Here is a 26,117-nt window from a genome sequence, read left to right as displayed (position 1 = left end):
TTAACATACCCAGTAACTCCAGGCCTTAAGGATGAGACATTCTTTGCACAGCTGCCTTTATTTCCATAAATAAGTGTAAAGGAGAAATTCAGGCCCAGTAAAGAAATCAGTAAGTCCCTAGAAGCAGGAGCTTTCTGCAGAATAAATGCTACTCGTTGACCCCAACAATGGTCACAAAAGGTGAGAACCTACAGTTAATCTGTGTCCACCCATAAACTCCAGAAAAAGTCCAGAGAGGACTTATCAGTCCCCTTTCACAGTTCAACTATGCAGCACCAATGCTGGTACTGATACTTACATCTTTTTAAAATTATTAATGTCAGTGTTCTTCCTTTTCATTTTGTAACACTATCTTATTCAATTTGTAAGGATAACTTCGATCAACTATTAGGAAATTTGTCAGTGCTGTCAAGCTGTCAAAATGATAAACTATGTGTTGGATTCACCAATTCATGCTATAAATATTTGTGAAAAATGTACTGTATGCTAGACCCTGGGGATCCAACAGATAGCAAGATGAAGCACCCACCAGCATGAAGCCTACCCTCGAGTAAGCAGAATTTACCATGATTACCTATTTACTTTTCAGGCTCATTGATGCATTTCCTAAATCATCTCTTAACCACTCTTACAGGTAAGAAGAGCCTCTAAGACAGTTAGGCATACATTAAACATGCAACAATTCATCTAAAAAACAGACCCAAAATACAATCTCCTAATTAATGTGATTAATGTTGGTCGAAAACACTATTGCATAAGCTCAATAAATATACATCTTATTTGTCAGTGAGTGGGCTTTAGCTAAAGCCTTTTCAACAGCCGTTCTTCAACTTGAGTTTAAGCGTACATAAGAGCCTGCTGGATCAGCACGTCTGGGCACAGGTTCCAGGAACCTGCATATTTCATAAATTCCCTGGGTGATTTTAATGCAGGTAGACTGCAGACTCTTTGAAAACCACTGATACACGGCCTAATCCTGACAAGCTTTAGCCTAGTCTTGCCTTTGGATATCTACCGTACAGATGGCTCAGAAAGAAAGACAAAATCCTGGCAAGTTTCTTCTGCCACTTTATGGATTAATCGATTGATTGGCTGGTGGGAAGAGAGTGGTTCTTAATTATGTGATTGTAGAGTAGAGTGGTTTCTCAAACTTGAATGTGCCTACAATTCATCTGGGAATATTTCAAAATGCAGTTTCAGATTCAGTAGGTCTGGGGTGGAGCCTGGGACTCTGTATGGCTTAGAAACTCTCAGGGGACACCAACATTGCCAGTCTGCACACCACATTCTGAGTGACAAGAGCCTCGTCCAACGTTTGAATTCACCAAAAAGCTGCTTCGCTCAACTTTCGCGTATTTAATACAGGCCATATTTATTTTCTAAATAAAGTTCTGAGCCTTGACTACACTTACGGTATTCATTCACAAAGGCTTTAAACTGTACATATTTCAAACGTAATATGAACATTTTTTTCTCTCCTGTGCTACAAATTGTTCTCATTAATGTTAATGTAATGTTTTAAGCCTTTAAAATTAGAAGGTTTGAGGGAAGGAGATGGTGAATTTAACAGCATAACTTTGTGGGGATGTTGCTGTTTGTTTTTTAAGGGGAAAGTTTGTATATTTACCATACTCCTCGGCACGGAGACAAGATCCAAACGTGTGGTCTGGGGGAACATTCATTGTTTCTGCAATGCTATCAAAGAAAACAAATCCTTTAGTTAAAACACTCAGCACATGGCATCTCTGGAATTTAGAATACACTTGCCATATGTTTTTAATAGCCTATATTTCTCCTATAACCAAACGATGAAGATCAAACAGAAGTTCTCCAAAAGATCTTCTGTCCAACCTCCCGCTTGCATTAGCAATGGCTATATATGCTTTCCCTGGCCTTCAGAAGCCCAGAGTTAAGAAGAAAATTAAGAACAGACTCAAAGCAGAATACGGAAATAGAGACAAACAGGCAGACAGACAGACACAGGGAAGAGAGAGAGAAAATGTCACATGATAAATTAAATTTCTAATATCCCAGAAATAAAGCTTTACACAAAATTCTCCCTCCCTTTTCTCCGAATGCCCTCTTCATTTCAGAGGACTCAGCACTTTCCTTCAACCCCAGGCTCTACGGAGTAGAGTAGAGTTCCCTGATTAATACGAAAGATGACTTTTTAAATTAACGGATAGCACCTAACAGAAAACAAACCAACATTTACCACAAGAGCACTGTTTAAATTCCATCCAAAGACACTATCAATTCAAAGTTAATTATTAACTTACGGATCTAAAACTCTTCCAAGTTGATGTTGAAACTTTTCTTTGAAATCATCAACTCTCTTAGATACAACCTTAGCTCCTCTTTTCCTATAAAATTAGAAAATTGTCAACCTAAGTATCCTTGGTTGCCAAATACACATATGGTGAGGAATACCATAGTATCATTTGAGTCATCAAAACATACATCCAGTTTCAAAAAAAAGCTGTATGCTAAAAAAATCTGTATATGTTCATTCTTCTATCATTTATATTCTATTATAAAGATAAGTTTATAGTAGAATATAAAATTTTGTGTAAAGAATAAGACAAGCAGATTTAACATTTTTTTCAGTAAACACAACCAAGGTGTTAATATCATTATCACAAATGCAACTCCTAAAATTTCTAAGTTTAAGCAACAAATAAATAACCAAAGAATATAAATAGATAACTCACATCTAGTAAGCAAATATATGGAGAAATTATGATACTCTCCAGGAACAAATGTATAATAAAAGAATAACAAAGTGGCACTTTTAACATAGTACATAAGCAAATATAGAGACAGACAGACAGAATACCTAACATTGGTACAACTTGCAGTAAAACACTTGGTAAATGCAAATTACTGTAATCTTTTTGGAAATAATTTGGTAATATGACCCAAAAAGCATAAAAACGGTCATTCCCTTTTATCTATATCTGGGAGCCAATCATAAGAAGATAATCCACATAACAACTTAAAATGTGGGAAAGTTTTATATATATATACATATATATGTATATGTATACATATATATGTATATATATGTATTTGTAGCTCATTGACTACAAATTAAAAAAAGGAGATAAATGTTTAGTCATGGAGGGTGATTAAATTATGTCACAATAACAAGAATACACTCTGCATGCATTTTAGATGTTGGCTATTAAGAATATACAGCAATATAAAATTATTTTATGTTAAGTGAGAAAGCAGGGTATAAAATAGGATTGCATGGTGATTAAAGCTATGTCAACATTTACACAGGAAGCTACACTAGAAAGAAATACATTAAAAAGATAATAATGGTTGAATTTTGGTGACAGGATTATGGGTGATTTTATTTTGCCAATTTTCTGTAATATAATTTCATTACTTCTATCACTGTGATTAAATGAACAAGGTTTCTTTTGAGAACTGTAAAGTATAACACTACTATTTAATAACATTAAAATTAATAAATTATTGTTTTGCTAAGACTAAAAACAATAAACATTAAATTCTTAAACGCCATTTGCTTTTAAAACTGTTTCCTGTACTATAGAAACACCGAGCCGTATGAATTTCTGGAGAAGAGTGACACTCTGTGGAGAAACAATAGATGAAATATAAAGTAATTCATCTCTTATATCTCCATTAACTTCCCCTTGGTTCAAAAAGGGGGAAAAAAGAACAATATGGGTAAAGTCAGAATAAATCAATGGCAGTTTAAGGGCCATAATTTGAACAAATAAGGCTGACATTCTTTTTTTTTTTTAATTTTTTTTTCAACGTTTTTTATTTATTTTTGGGACAGAGAGAGACAGACAGAGCATGAACGGGGGAGGGGCAGAGAGAGAGGGAGACACAGAATCGGAAACAGGCTCCAGGCTCCGAGCCATCAGCCCAGAGCCTGACGCGGGGCTCGAACTCACGGACCGCGAGAACGTGACCTGGCTGAAGTCGGACGCTTAACCGACTGCGCCACCCAGGCACCCCAAGGCTGACATTCTAAAAACCACCTCCAAAGGGCATAATTAGGAACATGTAGGGATGAAGTGGGTAAGGATTATAAATCACAGAGCTTACTCCTTTCACCCTAAAAGTGCCTAGATTATGTTTCTGGGAGAACTATGAAGTATCTGTTAGCAGCCATGTCTGTCGGAATATCCTTAACTTCAGCATCATTGCACAACCTCACAGCATTCACTAAACAACTCAGAATAAAGGCCTCCGTGTGAATTTTCTCTCACACACACACACACACACACACACACACACTCCCATCATCTGAAAATTCTGATTCTTCAAACCAAAGATCGTAAACAGAATATAGATAGAGGTAGCTTTACAGAGGAAATACATCCCTTAAAAGCTGAGCATAAACCAAATTTACATTAAAATATAAAACTGAGATACCTTAAATTGTAAACATGCTTAACTCCAAAATTATAATAGACATCACACTGTAGAATGAAGAGGTGAGTTCTTTTTAAAATCCAGCAAACCAGGGGCACCTGGGTGCCTCAGTTGGTTAACTGTCCTACTTTGGCTCAGGTCATGCTCTCATGGTTTGTGAGTTCAAGTCCCTGCATCAGGCTCTGCACTAACAGTGTGGAGCTTGCTTAGGATTCTCTCTCCCTCTCTCTGCCCCTCCCCTACTCTCACCCCCCCTCTCTCTGATTTATATATTAAAATAAACTTTTAAAAATCCAGCAAACCAAAGCAATGAAGAATCTCTCTATTGCTTTTGCAATAATTAAGTTTTAAAATACAAGAAATATGATCAAATAAAGCATTGTTCCATCAATGATGTCTCCTTGGGGGTAGAGACAAGTTGGAGGAAAACGATCCCTGCATGTTACCTGCTTTTACAAATTCAGTGTTTGTTTGTTTGTTTGTTTGTTTAATTTAGATATAATTGACACATAACACTGCATTCATTTTGGTTGTATTCAGTGTATATTTCTAGGACTATCCCACCAAATCATTGATAAATATGTCCTTGTTAATAACCTAAAGGCTCTGTTCTAGGACATTCTTAAGGACCACATTGCTGTTGTGTTTATTTTAGATCTTTTATAAATTGATAACAGCTTTACATTTCTAAGCTTTCAAAAATGGATAAACCACATTTTGTTAGCTCCCTTTAGGCATTAATTTCTATATTTAATTCATATATCTATAATCCTTAATAATCCTTAAATAATGGTTTAACTACTTTAATATTAACATGTTAACAAATGTTTGCTATATGGGTTCTTCTGTACTCTAAAGAAAACTATTTCATATGGGTTTAGTATATAATATTACAAGAATTTGTTTTGGGTTTATGTTTTACCATTATTGCTTTGAATAATTCAAGTATCAGAAACTCATAATAAAAAAGTAGACGAGGAATGGAAATCAGTATTTCAGGCCTGTGATCACAGAGTCCAGTGCCTATAAACCTGGTGTGGGGGTTAGAGGCAGCCTCTGGAGCCACACTGCCTGGGTTTCATTTCTACCCCTAGTACTTTTTAGCTGCATGATATTGGGTACACGATTTAATTTCTTTGTACCACAGATTCTTCATCTGCGAAATTGAAAGGATAAAAATTATAACACACCTACCTCAAAGAGTTGTTGGAAAAATTAAATTAATAATATGTAAAGTACTTAGCACCTTGCCTCTAACATAGGGAGCTGCTATCACAGGGGCCACACAGACGAATGAGCCAGGCAGGTTGAGTATCTGTGGGCATGCAAACTTTGTATGCACACTGAGGCCCATGGAGACTTGGATGGCCAGTGTCTCCTTTAAAGAGGGCAGAGGGCAAAACAAATCTACTTCCACAACTGGTGTGCAGAAGTACAGGCACGATGTACTGGGTTCCTGTGGTTGCTGTAACAAATTCCCATAAACTGGTGGCCTTAAATGACAAAACATTCTCCCACAATTCCAGGAGGCCAAAAGTTAGAAACCAAGGTGTCAGCAAAGCTACATTCTCTCCAAAGGCTCTAGGGGACAATCTATTCATTGCCTCTTCCAACATCTGGAGGCAAATATCATTCTTTGGCCTTTCTTGGCTTGAGGCCACATCACTCCAATCTCCCCCATCTTCACATCACCTCTTCTCTATGTGTCTTTTCCTCTTCTGTCTCAAATCTCCCTCTGCCTTCCCTTATAAGGACACTTGTCATTGGATTTAGGAACCACCCAGATAATCCAAAAATGACCTCTTCATCTCAAGATCCTTAACTTAATTACACTTCCAAAGACCCTTTTCTCACATAAGGTAACACTCATAGGTTCTAGGAATTAGAATATGAACAATGTCTTTTTGAGGGGCCACCATTCAAGCCACTATATCAGTATTTCCAATCTTATGGTTTTTTAAGCATAGGAGGAAATATGAATTATTATCAGTAATCTCCCAATGCTTAAGTGTTAACCTATATATAAAACATAACATAGAAAATGAAAAATTAAGGAACTTTATTTTAATTTTCTAGGCAAGTAGTCCTATCTAGAATTCAGGCATAAAAAGGTCACAGTTTGCAAGAATTAAGTCAGATACTCAGGTGCCCAAATAACTATGAAACAAAACTGAATGATAAATAACAATTCAGTTATATATGATATGACCATCTTATAGAGATATGAAAGCCCACATCTTTAAGAAACATGAATAGGGTTGATTCTATAGATTAAAAATACGTCTTCAGATTTGCTTGCAAAGGCATGAAATAACCATAGAATGATACACATACACACACACATACAGTATCATGGTTATCTCTGGGAGAACTGGGAAGTTTGGAAGACATATCACTGCATATCTTTTTCTATTAATTTTATGTTTGAACAATATCAATGCATTGCACCTCTTCAAAAAATAAATTTAATCAACATACTATTCTTTAAGTACATGTTCCATGATATTTAACACGTGTTTCAGGATACAATATAATTAAACTTACATTTGTAGTTCATGGAGCCAATATAAAGTTTTTGCCATGGCTCGTCCATCATTAAAATGTGGTGTTGGGACCCCATACAAGTTAAACCTATGGAAACTTGATGGGTTATACTTTCGGTTCTTTGCTTCTCCTATGATAAAAAAGAGGAAGCAACACAAATAACCTTATCTTGCAAGAAGCACATTATGCTCTCACTGACAATGAAAATGAGAGTGGGAACCAAATGGAATTGTAACAGTGCCAGGATTGCACAGATTTGGCAACGGAGGACAAGCATCCTCCCACGTGAGCTGGGAGACTGGTGGAACAAGAGTCCCTTGTCTTCATATCTGGAAAGTAAGTACAGAAACGATGTAGGAGAAAGACATATGAATGATGAAAAATCCAGGCCCCATTAACGTTGCAGAAATCTTGAAGATCAGGGGAGGTACTGCCGTGCTTTGGGATCCCAAGATTCCCTTTCCACTGTGCTAAGATTTGAGAGCCTGGTGTTTTGTACTTGCTGATTTGATGAGAGCATCAGAACATTGCAACCCTCCCATTTCATTGTATTCACTTATCTCATATTAGAAACTGAAGCCTGAGAACCCAACAGGGAGCTTTTTATAATTAAGATCTAATACTGTACTTTTTTCATGTCATAATGTGGTGTTAGTCTTCTAGATAAAAGTCTTCTAGATAAGGTGTTAGTCTTTCTAGATAAAACTAGAGATCAGCTAAAAGGTTAAAAAAAGGATGGAGATTCAGCCTCACCAGTAATCCAAACAATGTAAATAAAAACAATAATGTGAAATCATAATTTGTCTCTCAGGTAAAAATAAAGAAGATTGGCAATGCTCACTGTTAAGGAGGATGGGAAGTGGAAACTCTAATACACTATGGGTGTGCGGGCAAACTGGGGCACCTATTTTGGTGTATGTTTTGGCTTTCAGAGTTAATATTTCAAATGTTCATAAATCTAGGAATATATCCTAAAAACATCACATTCACAAAGATATATAAGCAATATATTTTGTGATACTGAAAAATACAATATAGATACTGATATGGAAAAACAACTACAGTGTTACATTAAATGGGGGGGGGTGGAAGCAAGTAGAAAAAAGCATATATAGTGGGGAAACAAAACACACATATATACTCCTATGTGAATGCACAAAAAAAAGCATCTATGAAAGTATCATCTGTGAAAGACTGGGAATTGTGGGAGATTTTCTTTGTATTTTATAAAAGAAATATGTATTATTTCAGTAATGACTAAAATTAAGTGTATTTGAAAGATGTTATATATTTATTGTTATTGAATGGTGCCCTTCACATATTATTTTTTAAATATTTATTTATTTATTTTTGAGAGAGAAAGAGAGAGAGAGTGCATGTGTGCAAATGGGGGAAGGGGAGAGAGAGAGGGAGACAGAGAATCCTAAGGGGCTCCGTGACTCAGGGGTCAAACTCATAAACCATAAGATTATGACCTGAGCCGAAATCAAGTCAGATGCTTAACTGACTGAGCCACCCAGGCACTCCATTTTTTTTTTGACATATTATTTTAAATAAAAAATGTTTAATGTATATACATTAAAGTTCCCCAAAAGCATGGAGAATATTATGCCATTTAACTAAAGATAGATGGCTTAGTGCATGCAGGTTAAAAAGATGTTCAAGATATAAACTGTAGTTATACAGTTATACTCTGGCTAATGGGATTTCAAGGTTACATTTACTTTCTCTTCCAATTTTTTTGAGATATTTAGGTATGTATGTATGTATGTATGTATTTGTTTTAATATTTATTTATGCAATATGTACCCCCCAGTGTTGGGTGCAAACTCATGACCCTGAGATCAAGATTCACATGTTTTTCCAATCAAGCCAGCCAGGCACCCCAAAGATTTAATTTTTTTTTTAGTAATCTCTATACCCAGTGTGGGGCTCAAACTTAAAACCCCAAGATCAAGTGTCACATGTTCTACCAACTGAGCCAGCCAGGTGCCCCCCATTTTTTGAGATTTTTTAATTCTCTACAATTATTATACATTTTTTATTTTTTAATGTTTATTTATTTTGAGATAGAGAGTGTATGTGTATCTGCCATCAGGGAAGGGGTAGAGAGAGAGGAAGAGAGAGAATCCCAAGTAGGCTCTGTGCTGTCAGCACAGAGCCCGACATGGGGCTCAATCTCACGAACCATCCTGAGTTACCCAGGCACCCTGGATTTTACACCTTTTCAAGAGGCCAATGAAACTTCCATAAAAAACAGCACATGGGGGCACCCAGGTAGCTCAGTTGGTTAAGCATCCGACTCTCAATTTCGACTCAGGTCACGATCTCATGGTCCTGAGATCAAGCTCCACCTCGGGCTCCACACTGGGTATGGAACCTGCTTAAGATTCTCTCTCTCTTTCCCTCTCTCTCTCTCTCTCTCTCTTTCTCCCACTCTCTCCACCTCACCCCCCTCAAAAAAATTAAATTAAAAAATTTTTTAAATCATCAAATGAAAGTAATGTCAGTCATTTTATAGTCCATTAGAGCTCTTCTAAATATAAAAAAAAAATCTATGCTCATTTTCCTCTAATTGCTAAATATATATATAAGGTATCTAGTTACAAGTCGTCTGTATTATGTTGTACATACATATATGTATATATGTTTGATGACAATTAAAAGTGCTGGATTTTATTGTGCAATACATGCTCAGCTTTTTCAAAAAATGAATAAAGTATTTTCACAAAAAGGGGGAAAGGGAAGGAGGAATAAGAGGAGGGAGGACTGGAGGGAGGAGAGGAAGAAAAGGAGGGAGGGAGAGAGTCAGGGAAGTAGAAGGGGTACCCACGACCGAGTGAGGGAAGCAGTGGCGTGAGAGCGGGAAGGCAGAAATCATCTCAGGACTGGATGTGTTAAAGTGTAGGGAATCAGCAGAGATTGGCCATGAAAGAAGAGAATGACAGATTCCAGACAGTGGAGCAATGAGAATAGGAAACAGGCCCAGCTACCAACAGAATTAGGAGGAAGAGCACAGAGAGGGACTATGGTATGAGAGGGTGGTAGAGGAGAAAAAGTAAAGAAATAAGAGAAAGCAAGGGAGAGAGGGGCCTTGCGCTGCAGTAAAGAGCAAGCCTTGCTTCTAGCTCATGAAGACTGAGTTCATGAATCAATCACATATAATCCATCAGCTTTCTCGGGACATATGTCGGAGTCTGATTCTGTCTTCTATTAATTTCATCAAGATTCCACTTAGCACCAACATGCCAACAATTAAGCTGTATTTCACAGCACTCTAAATATCTAATGCCTTTTAGTTGTGCTATAGAATAGTTCTAGTGATATGCTACATCAGACAAGATTACATCATAATAGTAGGAGTAGGAGTGGGAATAGGAGTGGGAGTAGAAGTCGGAGTAGGAGTAGGAGTAGTAATTGAGCCCCTTCTATGTTCCAGGCACTATGCTAAGCATTTTGCAGGCACTCCCCTAATCCTCACAATATTATCATCTCCATTTAAGAGATTAGAATAGACGATGGTAGGATAATTAAAATATCCAAGATTTAGAGACAGTAAATGGATAAGCTAGCACTTGAACCTGTGCTATCTGATTCAAAAAACTGTGCACTCGACCATCACCCAATCTAAGTACTTAGAATAATCCTGACCTTTGAATAAGAACAGTATTTTTTTAAACCTAAAACTACCATGTAACCTTTCTAAGATGTTTTTTTCCTTTTAATAATACATACATTTCTACAATTTAATATACAAAATGCATAAGTATATGTGTACCTAGCTATCAGGGGTTATGACCTTATGATTAATAAGTTATTATTTACTGATCACTTATTATATGCCAGGCATTTAACCTTATAATCTTTATTCCTCTCCACAAATCTGAGAATCCTATATGCTCAGGCCTATTTTACACTGGAGGGCACTTACCCACATAATAATCATTGTGAGAAACAATATACAGATCATGTCCTTCTTTTCCTTCTTTACATACTTCTTCATAGGGTTTTGGTGGATTCACTACATCTCTAGCAGATAATTCTAAAGGAAGAATTGATGAAATCAGGTTTAAGGTAATTTCCATCTATTTATAACATATTTAAATTGACTAGAACAAATGACAAATGAGGTATGCCAATGGCATAGGCTACATGGGCACTCTGAGAGAACACAAATGAAGATTTAGCAAGAAAAACAGGGCACAGCCTATACACAAATAGTGAAGAATACCAGAAAGTGGGTCAACTCAGGATAATCCTGTAAGGCAGTACTTTTTGTCTCATAGATGAATTATTACAGCTATGAATAGACATATGCACATTTTAGAACATTCTATTATGTATTTAAATGTGGTATACCTTGACAGTACTTTCACATTGAATGGTGTAATCCTAGATAGCAGTTATGATATAATAATTATAATGTTGTAATGCCATGCCTACATAAATACAATTTTTAAATACTAGTATAAAGGAAAAAGATCATCTATCCTAAAATACATTTTTTTCAAGCCTCAAATTTTGCCTAATTTTAACTTTAGATCTGATATGATGAAGTGTAGATTTTGCAGATTTTTCATCCCAAGAGAGAGGCATAATTTATTTCCAGAGTGGGTGTTACTATGTTAAGGAAAATAATCTATTGGCCCTTTGGGTGAAAACAAAGGTAGGGTTCCTGAGATAGAGCCTTAATGGGTGCAGAAAAACAAAGAGAACCAAACTTCTTTGCGGGATAAAGAAAAATGTAATTTGAGGTCTCCTGTGGTAAGATTCCTGGAGAAAGAGAAGAGACCTGAAAAGGAGAGGAGGGAATAAATGTGAAATGGGTGTAAGGAAAAGCACCCAACAACATGGCAGGAGGCTGGGGTTTCAGAAGAAACAATGACCTGTGACCAATTCCATTTTAACTTATTGTTTGTTGAAAGATGTGCTCCACTCCTCTCAAAAGAAGAGTGAAGTTCTTCTCTACACACTGCCTACATTTGGTTAATACACGGTTGACACTGTGGATCTGCACGGATGGAGTGTGGTACACAGCACTGGTCAAACTTACTGTTCTGTGGTCTGTTTCATAAAAAGCTAAGAGTTATGAGCACACCAGAAGCATCGGTGGAAATAAAACACACAAATGGATGTCCATAGAGAAGGGATTGCAGACTTCATAGCTGGCTCCAATATTAACTTTCTTGAATCTCTCTCCTGTTTTTATATCATCTCTTGCTGAATCTGCCTCCAAAACCTGAAATTTTACTGCTTGGTACACATAAACTCTAAGGATTCTGGGTCTGAGACTAATTTTCTTGCTATGATCCCATCTTTCATTCTGAATAATCATTTGTACCACCACCAAATGCCATGTCAACAAGATATTCAATTCCATTTTCTAAGAATTCTTTCTCTTTCTTTTTTTTTAGAAGACTCATTTTATCATCCAGCTCCCCACCATTTTTTTTTTATTACCTCTGACGACTGCTGTCCCAAATGTCGTATGGAGTACATCCAGGCCTTTAGGTAACCCTGGCGTTTGATCATGAGATTTTCCTAATGGTGCCCTTTGATTGCTTAAATATACTGATTCCTTTTTATCTTTAATTTTCTGTTGAAATGTTGTAATGGGCTGTGGATTTATCAATACCTTTGCCTAAAGAAATCATATAAAGCACAGATGTAACAACAACCAAAAGCAAAAATCTGAAAACTGAAACTAATCAATAACTGGGAAGAAGAGAATATGATTATGGAAAAACATTTCATTGTCCTTGCCTTTGCTCATCTTCAAATGAACTGTCAGAATTGGAGCTATGAAGCTGAACCATGCCTACACATGAACCTCCAAGGAGGCTCTAAGGTTTACAAAGAGAGCTCCGTGGTTACTTGACTCAGAGTCTAGAAGTGTGGGAACGACAAGTGCAAGAGCCACGAGGCTGCCACAAGCTCTCTCCAGATATGTAGATGAGGTGTTCTGAATCTGGACTGCCCAGTCAACATTCAGCCTGCTCCCTGCAAAGTATACACAAGCACTATGCAGTGCCTCAACATGGTATCACCCAGCCTTCATCCTCTCTGTGTTCTAACAAAGCCCAACAGCATTTCTCTCTACTCGGAGAGAACGGAGAGCAACTTGGCTCTTAATTATCTGAGGGGAGAATGTGTAGTTTGTGGCTCAGACCATTAATATCTTGTGTCTTGGCTGTTGCTGCTTGGATTTTTTCACTACTCAAGAGTATGAGAGGGAAGGAAACTGGAACCGATGATTTCGTTAATACCTCATTTGTGCAATTTCACTTTGGGAAGTTAATAACATACAGGGAAAAAAGGAAAAGACGTTACCGGTATTGAAGTTTTAGATCTTATTCCATGTGTCAAATAAGGTGCGATTTGGGGATCATTTGCTCTGCCATAAAATACTCTTTCAGCTCCAGCAGGTGGATATCTATAGTTGAAAAATTTTTTTGCCTCAGGTGGAGTAATTAGCTACAGTGAGACAAGAAAATGAAACTAAGTAGTTTTGAAAATATTAGCAAGATTAATCTATACCAATCAGTGAACACCCCCCCTTCATTGCATGAGTAGAGTAAGTACATGAGGAACTATAGACCCAAATAATGAAACTTCCTAACATGTGTTTGTTTTATAGAAATAAACATCATATTTTAAAATTTATATTAGAAAACAACCAGGAAGTATTCAGGTTAGAAAGCATAACATAAATGACTATTTTCTATAGAAATAAACGGTATTTTCAATAGTTTTTGTAGAGCTGGAAATTTTAAGCCTGAATTTTTACTTCCTTGGACAAAATCAATAAAAGGACTCAAAATACAGTAAATAATCAAAATTGACCACATTAAGTTTATACAACTTTCATTAAGAAATGTTGGGAGTTATCTAATGGTCACAAAAATCCATATTGAAAATGCTCACCCTGGGAAGTTTTTCAGTCAAACAGGTTGCAACTCTGTCTCCAATAGGAATAACTTTCCCTGCCTAAGGGGAAAAAGAAAATAAATAGTTGGCCATGTCAGTGTAGAGGTGGAGCATTTTAAACAATGGCATTTATTTCAAATTTGGGCTATGCTTCTAATGCTACAAAGTTACTTTCAACTATTTAACACAATTAAGAAAAAAAGTAAGAAATATAGCAAATCTACAGTAATCCTGATATATAACATAATAAATATTAATTGCTAAATATACCATTACATATATTATACCCACATATAGTTTTATATATACATATATATACATACACACACACACACACACACACACACACACACACACACACACACATAGTGGTAGTATTGTCAGTGATCCTTCCAGTTATGGGATCTCTGTGAATATGCTGAGGGATTCAACTTTTAGAAATAATGTTTATCAATTGCATGATATAATCAGTACAATGAGAGTACAGCTGCATTCAAACTAAGCTCAAGAAAAAGTATTAGGTACTTCTGAATGTGTGTGGTATGTTTGCATTTGAGTGTATTTCTACCAACACCCAACTTTTGGCATATGCAACTATGTCATTCCTGGCCAAGCTCCTTCAGTGAATGGCCCCAATGCACTTGGTTTTGTTCACTTAATTCTAACTTGGTTCTTACCTGTTCTTCCTTTGCCCAAGACAAAGATTATAATTATTTATTCCCAGAGATACACTTTTTATCTATTTCTCCTTTGTCATTTCAAGGCAGCTGATAGTTATTTGTGCAAAGCATAAGTTTCCTTTTAAAAAAAAATAGAGAAAGAAACTTCCCATAAAGAGTGTTCTGGGTCTTTGGAGGGTCATGGAGGAATCAGGATGGAGAAAAGCAGAAAGATTGAGAGTTGGGTGGATGGATAAATGTGTAGATGTTGGCAAGGGGATAGATAGATTAAATAAATGGATAGCTGGATAAAAATATAAATAGATACATGGATATAGATGGGTATGTGAAAGTTTTTTATTATGTTAAGTGTTGAGTACAGAATTCCTCTTAGGAGGAGAACCATCAAGATTTAAGACAGTATCTTGACAACATCTCTGGGTATAAAAGAGGAAGCCCACAGACATGGGCAGACAGAGAATTTAATTGCTTTGCTAAAAAACAGGAGAGCAGCGCTTGGGTGTCTCAGTCGGTTGCATATCCAACTCTTGATTTGGGCTCAAGTCATGATCCCAGAGTGGTGGAATTGAGCCCCATGTCAAGCTCCACGCTGAGCATGGAGCCTGCTTGAGATATTCTCTCTCTCTCTCTCTCTCTCTCTCTCTCTCTCTCTCTCTCCCTCTCTCCCCCTCTGTCCTTCCCCTGCTCATTCTCTAAAATAAAATTAAAAAAAAATTAATGTGAAAAAATGTGAACTATTGATGGGCTAGACTAAGGAAGGATTAAAGGAAATGACAATATTGAGGAGAAGGTGGGAAAGGCCTTCAACAAGTGAGAGGCCAGGAGGACCAATACAAGAAATTGGCCAGTGAGAAGCTTTAATGCCAAATCTTAAGTAAATTCAATTTTTTAAAAGTCTTTAACACATGCTTATTTATTTATTTATTTATTTATTTATTTATTTATTTGAGAGATAGAGAGAGCATGAGTGGGGGAGAAGGGCAGAGAGAGAGAGAGAATCTTAAGCAGGGCTCCATCTCACAACTCTGAGATCATGACCTGAGCCGAAATCAAGAAAAGGACGTTCAACAGACTGAGCCACCCAGTCATTCCAAGTAAATTATATTCATACAACTACGTTACGTGAGAACACTGTGAAAAAAGGGAAAGAGACTCTGTTGTAAATTGGGCTAAAGCAGCATACAGAAAAGGGAGGACACATACAAGTGATTTTTAATTCAGCTAAAAAATTGTAAGAAACCTCAGAGATATCAAGGAACATAAAGTCTCTCCTGCTATACCTGTTATAGGTGCTCCAGCCATTCTTTTAAATATTCAATGGAAAGATAGCCTCATGAGGCTGAAGAATATGGGAATACTCCCACAGCTAATTATGTGGGTGACAGATAGTTACAGAGATAGAAGCAAGGATGGATTGATTGATGGATCAATCAGCCCATGGCCTGATACAGAATTCTACCTGTCCTTCATGCCGGCTTCCCTTCCAAGTGTTTGACAGTAGATATTCTAGGTTTTCATCATTGTAAACATTTTGTGGGCAGAAATGCCCTTGGGATTCCTCATAGAGTTGCCTACATGAAAAGCAATTTGATTGCAAATCAGTAGCTATGAGTAGGTTGATGTCCTCATGCCATTTGACTGGGGACACAAAAATGGAAGCCATTGTGTCTGATTTCTATCTAGTGTCATATAATAAGTCTGACAAGTCTCCTCCACCCCACTTCAGTCATGGATCTCTCTTTTTACTTCAGTTGTTCTCAAGGATGTCTGTCCATCGCTTTGAGGTATGAAAGGCAGCAGAATAAAGATTATTCTGAGCTGACCATTCTAAGAAACAGCAGTTGAGAAAGAAGCTCTGCAAACAAGAATAGAAGTGACCCTTTCATAAGGGATATTTACGTTTTACAAAGGAAATCATTTGTAAATGTGTCTCCCTCCCAGTACCAGGAAGAAAAGGATGGCTCTAAGACTCCACTCTTATCAACAGGGAAACACTGACTTAAATCTGCATGACAAACATAACCCTTGTTTACTCTATTTTTCTTGGCAACCTCCCACAGCTGGACTTCCCTTTGTCCCAACACCTTTCTTTTGTTTTTAACTTAAGATGGTGTTTAAGGAGGTGGCTTGAGCTATCTTGGGGAGTTACTCAGTTTTTCTGGGTATCTCTCATGTATGCATGAGGTATACATATTTTAAAAGCTTGTTTGTTTTTCTCTTGCTAATCTGTTTTTTATGGCAGGGAGTCTCAGCCAAGAACGCAGAAGAGTAGAGAGAAAATTATTTTTCCTCCCCTAAAGTTTCTCCATCAAGCCCCACAACAAAAATACATTCTTTCCTTCATAGCCTACACCTGAATTTGGCTATCCCAAACATAGGCCCCAAGTTTGGTGAAAATTTATTGTGTCATTTTTCATGTGGTCCACTAAGAGGCAATAAAATTGTGTTTTATTTACATAGACATAAACAAGCTCGGAGCCTGGAGCTTCGTTCAGGTTCTGTTTTAGGTTCTGTGTCTCCTTCTCTCTCTACCCCTCCCCTGCTCACACTCTGTCTCTCACTCTCAAAAATAAACATTTAAAAAAATTATATATACGTAAACACACTAAATATGTAAAAACAGGCAAATGGTTCAATAAATTATGGTATCTTCAAATGACATACTATTGTGGGGCACCTGGGTGGCTCAGTGGGTTAAGCACCTGACTTTGGCTCAGGTCATGATCTTGCAGTTTGAGAGTTCAAGACCCCCATTGGACTGTCTGCTGTCAGCACAGAGCCTGATTCCAGCCTGTCTGCTCCTCCCCTGCTGGAGTGTTTTTTTTTTCTCTCTCTCTCTCTTTCTCAAAAATAAATAAAACATTTAAAAAAATAATATACTATTGTATAATCATTTAAAATGATGGATATAAATAATTTTGAATAGTATAAAAATGTTCATGACATAATGTGAATTAAAACAAAGATGTAAATTTGTACGGATACATACGGATACACACAGGCAGCTCTTTCTGCCCACAGGTCCCGTCCCCATGCTTTAATAAAACCACCTTTTCTGCACCAAAAAGAAAACAAACAACCAAAATACACAGAATCACATCTCTATACGCAGCAGTACACGCAGAACACATAGACAAAAAGTTACTAGTTGTGATTCTATTTGAGTGGTGAGATTATAAGTGACTTACTTTCTTCTTTATACTATTCTTCTTAATATTTTACTACTATATATTGCTTTATAAAGCAAAAGAAAGCAATAAAAGGTTATCAAAAAGCCTACAAACAACATCAAATAGAAGGAAAACAGCAACAAGAGCACCAGAAACTAAGAATAATAATCAAGTATATGCAGGCCCAAGACAGAATTTAGAAGCAGCTTTAATGGCCACCTTGAGTCTACTTCCCGAACTCTAAAAGGTAGCCTAGGGGGGTCCTAATGACCTTCCTAACCTGAGGAAGAGAGCAATGATCTTCCTGAAGATTTTCTGTTGACTCAGGGAGCTTTGGTGCCAGGATCCAGCCAAGAAATATAAACAAACGTTAAGTATAACCCTACCCCCCAACACACCATAAAACACACTCTCCAGGACTGTGAACTCCTAGGAGGGACCTCTTCTTGCACCACCAGGATGGGTAGAGTTCCTTAGCCCTGTTTCTCAAACTTTAGTCTCATGAACACCTATAGTTAATGTATGTATTTTTAAAATTATGCTGGCAGGGGCGCCTGGGTGGCTTAGTCGGTTAAGCATCCGACAACTCTTGATTTCGGCTCAAGTCATGATCTCACAGTTTCATGGGTTTGAAACCTGAATGGGACTCTGGGCTAACAGAGCAGAGCCTGCTTGGGATTCTCTCTCTCTTCCCTCTCTCTCTGCCCCTCCTCCACTTGCACTCTCTCTCTCTCTCTCTGAAAATAAATAAACTTAAAAAAAATGAAAATAAAATTATGCTGGCAAAAACTTGGGAAATGCTGGATCTTTAATATACTAAGGTACATTTTAAATCTCAAAAGGAAGGATCATTTAGTGCTCTACCATTAATTTGACCTCGGAGGTTTTATTTGTTTGTGTCACTAAATTAGCCTTGTATGAAAAGCCATATACAGGAACCCCTAGTTGGAGTTTCATTTCTTCAAGTGTTTCTACCACTGACTTCATTTATAAAATAAAAGGCTATTTCCAAGGTTGGTAATCGAAGAAAAAATCTCCATATAGGTAAGACAGTGGGTTTTTAATAACATAAATCTTGCCTCCTTTCTCTTAAAGATTTCTTCCCAACTACTATCTCTCAACCACAGATTGGTTTCAGAGGAAGAGGTACTGCCCTTTTAATTCTTGGTTTCAAACTTATTCCCCATAATATGATTAAGGCCAGCCTGGAATAAACACTTTAATAAATACTAGTAGATTTTTCAAAGGAGAGAGAGGAAGATAAAGTCTCAAACCCAGGGAATAAAAATGAAACCAAATAATCTATTTTACAAGGTATATTCATCTACATCTTTGCAGTTTCTATAGCAAGGATTCCCTACCTGATTTATCACTCATCATTTATCACTTATTTTAGCACCTATCATCCAGAAGGACAAGCCTATGCACCCCCAAGTTCAAGTCAAACATGTATGTACACCATACAGATGTGTCAAGATTGCCATCTGCTCTGGTTCAAAAGACTTAGAAGAATGAATGTTATTTTCTGTCTCTTTTTCAAAATTAACTGTCTAAATAATACATGTACTCTGTTCAAAAATCAAAGGGTTGTAATAAAAAACAGCATTTCCCCACCCCACTTGCATCTAGTCCTACCAACTGTCTTCTACACTTTCAGCCACTTCTGGTATTTATCTGCATGTTTCGAACCCTTATACTGATACATACTGATTAGTCTTAGACATCATCTACTGGTACCCTTTTATGATGGAGAAGGCTGGAGCTCTTATACCTCTCAGTACGGTTACATCATACTTTTTGATAAAGTCAATGGTGTTTACATTATGATAATTAGATTATTGTTCACGGCTGAAACAAGTAAGTATATTATATATTGTCGTGTTATGTTATGTTACGTTATTTTTTCCTAATCGTTGCTTTTGCCTTTGCTTTTTGTGTTTTTTAATATGCCTATTTCTAAATTTTTCCAAGTACTCCAACCAAACTGTCAAATTTCTAGGGTGTATTTGTTTGTTTGTTTTTTAAATAAGCTCTCCTATAGCACTTTGTCTTCTTGCTTTAATCTCAGCTGGTTGCTCTTAAGTCTGGTGCAGAGCTCTTGTCCTGGGAATTTTTCCTTTGCCATGCTTCAGAGTTAGGTTTGCCTATTCCCTAAATCCCATCTCTCCCCATTTCACTGAAGTAAATTCTTTAGTATTTTCCTAAAAAAGAATAAAAATCAACTTTTGATTCCTTGCATGTTAAAAAAAAAAAAAAAAACAGGCTTAAAATGGAGCCATTTGTGCTAAGCCCCATGTCAGCAAACTAGGACTTAATATATAACCTAATTGCAGTTTCAGCCTTTCCCAGGAGTGGAATTTTAAATCAATCAGTCTGGAATTTCCTGATCAACCCTTGTGAGGTCATCTGCTTAGTAGACCCCACCCTTACCAAAAGAAAGGTGACCTTGCCTGAAGTAATCCTTTCTTTTTATTAATGACTTCCTTATCCCTGCCCCTTCTGCTTATAAAAGAGTTACATTTTGAACAGCTCCTCATAGCTCTTTTCCACTTACTAAAGGGGATGCTGCCTGATTCATGAGCTGTTAGAAAAAAGTCCATTAGATCTTCAAATTTACTCAGTTGAATTTTTTTTTTAACAGGTACCTGAAAATATCTTTATGCTACTCTTTACATTTGATTAGTGGTTTGGCTAGGTATAAAATACAAGGTAGCAAATAATTTCTCTCTCAATTCTGAAAGCATTATGCCAATGTCCTTTAAGAGGTGATCTAAGGTGGGGCACCTGGATGGCTCAATCAGGTTAAGCATCCAACTTCAGTTTAGGTCATGATCTCACAGTTTGAGTTTGAGCCCCACAATTGGCCTTTCGGCTCTATGCTGACAGTTGGGTTCTGTGCTGACAGTATGGAGCCTGCTTGGGATTCTCTCTCCCTCTCTCTGCCCCTCCCCCACTTGTGCTCTCAAAATAAATAAACTTTAAAATATTAAAAAAAAAAAAAAAAAAAAAAAAAGAGGCTGTCTAGGGTACCTAAGGGGCTTAGTCAGTAGAGCATACAACTCTTGATCTTGGGGTAGTGCATTAAACCCCCTTGGTGGGCAAAGAGATTACTTAAAAAAAAAAAAAGAAGTGATCTTGCTAATTAGATGTCTAATGTAGTTCTGAATTTTTCCATTATATGTGATTTTTTTCCCTCTATGGATGTATTTAGAATCATCTCTATATCCCTAGTTTTCAGAAATTTCATAGTAATGATCCATGGTATGGATATTCTTTCCTTCATTTGGCTTGACCCTCAATTAACTACTTGCAAACTTTTTTAAACATTTATTTATTTTTGAGAGAATGCTTGCACAGGAGGGGCAGAGGGAGAGAGAGAATCTCAAGCAGACTCTGAGCCGAGCTCAGAGCCCAACTGGAGTCTCCATCTCACCAACCATGACATCATGACCTGAGCCGAAATCAAGAGTCGGACACTTAACTACTGAGCCACCCAGGCACCCCAACTCCTTGCAATCTTGATTTGTATCCTAAAATCAAAGAAATGTGGCTGTATTTTTTGATAATTTTCTCTACCTCATTTTACCTATTCTCTCTTTCTGGCCCTACTATTAAATCAAATATGATGAGAGACCATAAGGCAAGCTGAGGGCCAAGCACAAGCTAGCACAACCCCCTTCCCTCCAGGGGGGATATGTGTGATATTCCTCAGGCACTCCTGGTTGCCCGAGGACATAGGAAAGGGAAAGAAAACCAACAGTTAACTGATAGAGGTCACAGTTGGGCAGGAAATAAGTCTCCAACAGTTTACAAATATCTTAGTACAATTAGAAGAAAAGGGGGATCTTATCAATAGCCTAATCTCCAGGAACTCTCTACTGTCTTTTTTTTTTTTTTTTCCTACTGTCTTAATGATAGTGTTTTGCTAGAGGGAAAAACAACTCTAGCCAGACAATAACTAGACCTCCAGTAATCTGTGAGTCTTCTTTAGCATATGGAAATCCCTTTAAGAAACTTTTTGAATCTACCTCCCCCAGCTCCACAGTATGTAACCAGTCACTCTGCACAACTCCAGTGCAGCTCTTTCTGCCCATGCATCCTGTCTCCTTGCTTTAATAAAATCACATTTTTGCACCAAAGACTTCTTCAAGAATTCCTTCTTGGCTGTCAGCTCTGAATCCCCATGACCACTCCAAAAACCCATCAAAATGTATCTGAATATTTGTGGGGTGCCTGAGTGGCTCAGTTGGTTAAGCCTAGGACTCTTGGTTTTGGCTCAGGTCATGACCTCACAGTTTTCTGGTTTTGAGCCCTGCATCAGGCTCTGTGCTGGCAACGTGGAGCCTGCTTGGGATTCTCTCCCCCTCTCCATCTGCCCCTCCCCTACTCACACTGTCTCTGTTTCTCTCAAAATAAATAAATAAACTTAGAAACTATTTTTTAAGATGTATCTGAATATTTCTAATCATTGTTTTAATGTCTGGGAAATATCTTTGATTTCATCCTCTGAGAGAGAAAGCCAGGGAACCTGCATTACAGAAAGTATATTTTTATTTATTAATGACCCATTTTCAGCATGGAGCTACATCCCTACCTTATCTTGGCCTTGGCATTTTTTACTCTAAAATCTGCTTTGGGAAAATAATCCACAGATGTGGTGGAAGGGAGTGGGAGCCGGCATAGAGAGGTAGGGAGTCAGGCTAGCATAGGATTAAGAAGTGGAAACAGAAGCCCAACTGTGCTGAATATCAACTTACAACTGATCTTTTGATTTTCAGATCCAAACTTTACTACACTTTCTCCCAAGGGCTGGGCTTCTCAGGGATTATCCCAGGTTCCTAATATTTCCTTGTCTTTCATGACCTTGACATTTTTGGAGAACAGGCCAGTTATTTTATAAAATGTCGTCCTTCGGTTTAGGTTTGACTAGTGTTTTCTTATGATTAAAGTTATACATTTTTGTCAGGGGTGTCACAGAAACAATGCTGTGTTCTTCTGTCAGGGAGCACACACTGTCAATCTGTCCGATTACTAATAGTGTTAACTTCAGTCACTGAATGAAGGTGATATCTGCTACATTTCTCTATCATAAAGTTATTTTTCCTTTGCAATTAATAATTATTCTACGTAAATATCCAGTTCCGTACCAAACTTTCACTTACTGTTTAAGATCCATTGATGATTTTTGCCTAAATCATTACTATCATGATGATTGCCAAATGGTGACTTTCTAATTCCATCATTCCATCCACACTTATTAATTGGCATTATACTGCAAGGAAGCTTTTTCTTGCTGGCTGTTCAATTTTTCATGTATTTACATAAGTATGAATTCATGGATTTCTATTTTACTCAATGCCCCAAACCCAACCGTTTGGTTCACTAAGAGCTCCTTCAAGCTTGTTTCTGTGCCCCTTGACACATCTGCATTATTCTTTGAGAATTTTCTTACTTTTTGGCTCCCAAAAGTGTTCCAAGTTCATACTGTACTGTACCAGCCCTAGAGTCAGCCATTCTTCCAGAGTCCTTATTCCTTTTAATTCAGAATGATATTCAGAAATGAAGGTCTGGTTTTTGGTATGTTCATTTGTTACCAGATAAACATTGCTTCTAGATCCTCTTAGAGAATAGAAGTAAGGTATGTATGTATGTATGTATGTATGTATACACACACCCCCATACTAGCATCTACATCAATTTTATAATACTCTGTTTTATAAAATGCATGCAGATACATAGACAAGGATTCAGACACGGACATAGATATAGATATACCATGAGTGTCCACCAATTAAAATCCGACCAAGCAGGATTCCTTCTATCCTTTTCCTTTTCATATTGGTAACTTTTTTCTCTATCAGTGAGAAACTTGGCTATTTTCCTCAATATATCCACTCATCTTCTCAGGCCCTCTGTATGTAATCAAACTCCCAACTGTACTGACCACATCCTTACTCAACCACTCTTTTCTCAGTTCCTAATCACAGCTATTCTGCCTCATTTGGCCACCTCCTCAGTCAGTTCCCACTATCACAGCTTTCAATGACCATTTCTATGATTGGTTCCCAAGATTCAAGTCCACTCAGGAAGGTTGATACAAGACCATTTTTAGGGGCACCTGGGTGGTTCAGTTAGTTAAACATCTGACTCTTGATTTTGGCTCATGGTTTGTGAGCTCGAGCCCTGCACTGGGATTCTCTCTCACACACAAAATAAATAATAAACTTAAAAAAATAATAATAATAATAAAGAGTTAAGGAGACTCTTCCTTCCAACTTGGGTCCCTGCTTCAAAAAAAAAAAAAAAAAAAAGATCATTTCTAGCTGCTAAAGACCCATTGACCCATAATCATATGCCACTTTCCCCCCTCCAAACTCAGTGTGGGCTACCACAATAGTCTCATCTCTCCCACGGGGCCTTGGTCAAGATCACTCTGTTTTACCCATAGATATCCTTAACTCTGAATATCTCAGAGAAACAGGAGTGATAACATCAATTTCTTTCTGCCCAAAAGGCCCTGAACCCATTATGCAAATGAAACCACTCAGTTCTCATAATTCTGCAGAGATTGGTTCTTCGCAAATTCTGACAAAATGAATCTTTTCCCCAAATAGCTATCAGCTACTCTTATGAATGAAAAAAATAATAAGGCATCTCCATTACATGACATTTACTGTATTATAAAATCATTTGTCTATTGGTCTCAGGTCTATAGACTCTAAACTCCTTGAAAGTAGGCATCCTTGTAGCACCAATGCCTAACATACTGTCTAATCATTGTAGATACTATTTTTTACTTATTTATTTATTTATTTATTTATTTATTTATTTATTTATTTATATTTTTAGAGAGAGAGCATGTGCAAGTGGGGAAGGGGGCAGAGGGGGAGGGAAAGAATCTTAAGCAGGCTCCATGCTCAGAGTTGACACAGGGCTCAATCCCATGACCTTGGGATCATCACCTGAGTGGAAATCAAAAGTCAGACACCCAACCAAATGAGCCACCCAGGTGCCTCTAGTCATTATAGACACTATAATTTTTTTAACCTTTATTTGAACCTGTACTTCCTTCTTTCTCTTTGTACATCAGGGCTCAATACTATGTACTTTGTAAGACTCAGTTTTTTGTCTAATAACCCAGCATTTCTGCCATAGTCAGTGTATTAGTGGTGATCAAGGGACAGTCTGAGGATGTCTTGGAGAAATAACCATTACAGAGATTTTGATCTCTAACAGAGTGCTTTCTAAAAGCCAACAGCCCTTTTATGGGCTACATATAGAAGACCTCTTTTTACCAGAATCCTTTTAATTCTTGAAGGACACTCTAAAACTCTCTCTTTGTAGGCCACCATTTCCTGGAAACTTTTCCTGAATACAGGTTCTTGATGCTATACCAATGCCTTTTACAAGAAGGACTAGAAGGCCTAATGGAGTCTCATAAATCCATCAAAGCAGACCTTCACATAAAGATCAACACCAACTTTGGGCAGCAACTTCATGCGACAACAGGATGAGTGTGTTTACCTTGAGAAGTATTTACTCCCCTTCCCCCAACTGGAAATGGCTTTGATTGAGATGAGCTCCCCAATTCCCTGAATGTACCCTGATGCAAAGCAATTGTCCTCAAGGATTGATTTTAGCAGGCTCTTCACAATAGGGATTTCCATCTGAACTCACCTCACAGCCATGTGCTTGACACTGGGTTTTAACTCACCCAAATGCACTTCCTTCCTCCTGTAAGATTGGATGACCTCAGGAGCATCAAATACATTACCATTGTATTCCTTGGTGACAATGTTGAGGGATCGCCTGTCTTTCCTCTTTTAGCTATGTGAAGTCTACCAAGCCTACCAAGAAATAGGTAATACACATAATGGATAAACTGATGCAAGCATAAAGAATGGGAATGTGGAAGGAATTCTTTTTATACCAGCATTACTCCCATACCAAACTCAGAGAAAAATGGCACAAAAATAAACACTAGTGTCTGATCTTACATGGGATCATAGATGCAAATATGCTAGTAAAATACTACCATACATCCAGGAATATGTTATAATTATAATATATGACAACCGGGTAGGGTTTAGCTCAAAATATAAAGGTTTGCTATTAGAAAATTAATGGTTTCAATTTGGAAAATATGTATTTCAACAAATGTGGGGGAAAGCTCTTAAGGTTCAAACTCTATTCCTGATTTTTAAACATTTTGAGCAAACTGGGAATGAATATAAATATCCTTAATTTCATATATCAGAAATCTCCACCAAAAATAATACCTGATAGTGAAACACAGGAATTCTTCCCATTAAATTTTGAAAAGAGACCTTACTTTCAATATTGTATTATTGATCATAAGCAATACAGAGAAACAGAAAAT

At 37.2% G+C, this 26,117-nt stretch overlaps 1 protein-coding gene across 2 annotated transcripts in view; it reads right to left on the bottom strand.

Annotated features, from left to right (window-relative positions):
• EFHB (EF-hand domain family member B) overlaps positions 1–26,117 on the bottom strand; it is a 49,230-nt gene that overhangs the window by 16,595 nt on the left and 6,518 nt on the right. Inside the window, exons 2-8 of one of the 2 annotated variants that reach the window (XM_058729775.1) lie at positions 13,885–13,947; positions 13,291–13,434; positions 12,421–12,601; positions 10,892–11,002; positions 6,961–7,090; positions 2,280–2,363; positions 1,628–1,695 (exon numbers count right to left, since the gene is read on the bottom strand). In XM_058729775.1, the coding sequence (XP_058585758.1) occupies positions 1,628–1,695; positions 2,280–2,363; positions 6,961–7,090; positions 10,892–11,002; positions 12,421–12,601; positions 13,291–13,434; positions 13,885–13,947 (781 nt within the window). The remainder of the gene's footprint in view (positions 1–1,627; positions 1,696–2,279; positions 2,364–6,960; positions 7,091–10,891; positions 11,003–12,420; positions 12,602–13,290; positions 13,435–13,884; positions 13,948–26,117) is intronic. The other variant, XM_058729776.1, reaches the window with a different exon arrangement.

This window comes from Neofelis nebulosa, chromosome 5, assembly GCF_028018385.1.
Source record: "Neofelis nebulosa isolate mNeoNeb1 chromosome 5, mNeoNeb1.pri, whole genome shotgun sequence".
In the NCBI taxonomy this organism is placed as follows: domain Eukaryota; kingdom Metazoa; phylum Chordata; class Mammalia; order Carnivora; family Felidae; genus Neofelis; species Neofelis nebulosa.
Note: the sequence above shows the minus strand (reverse complement) of the source record. Positions and strands in the feature narration are given on the sequence as shown.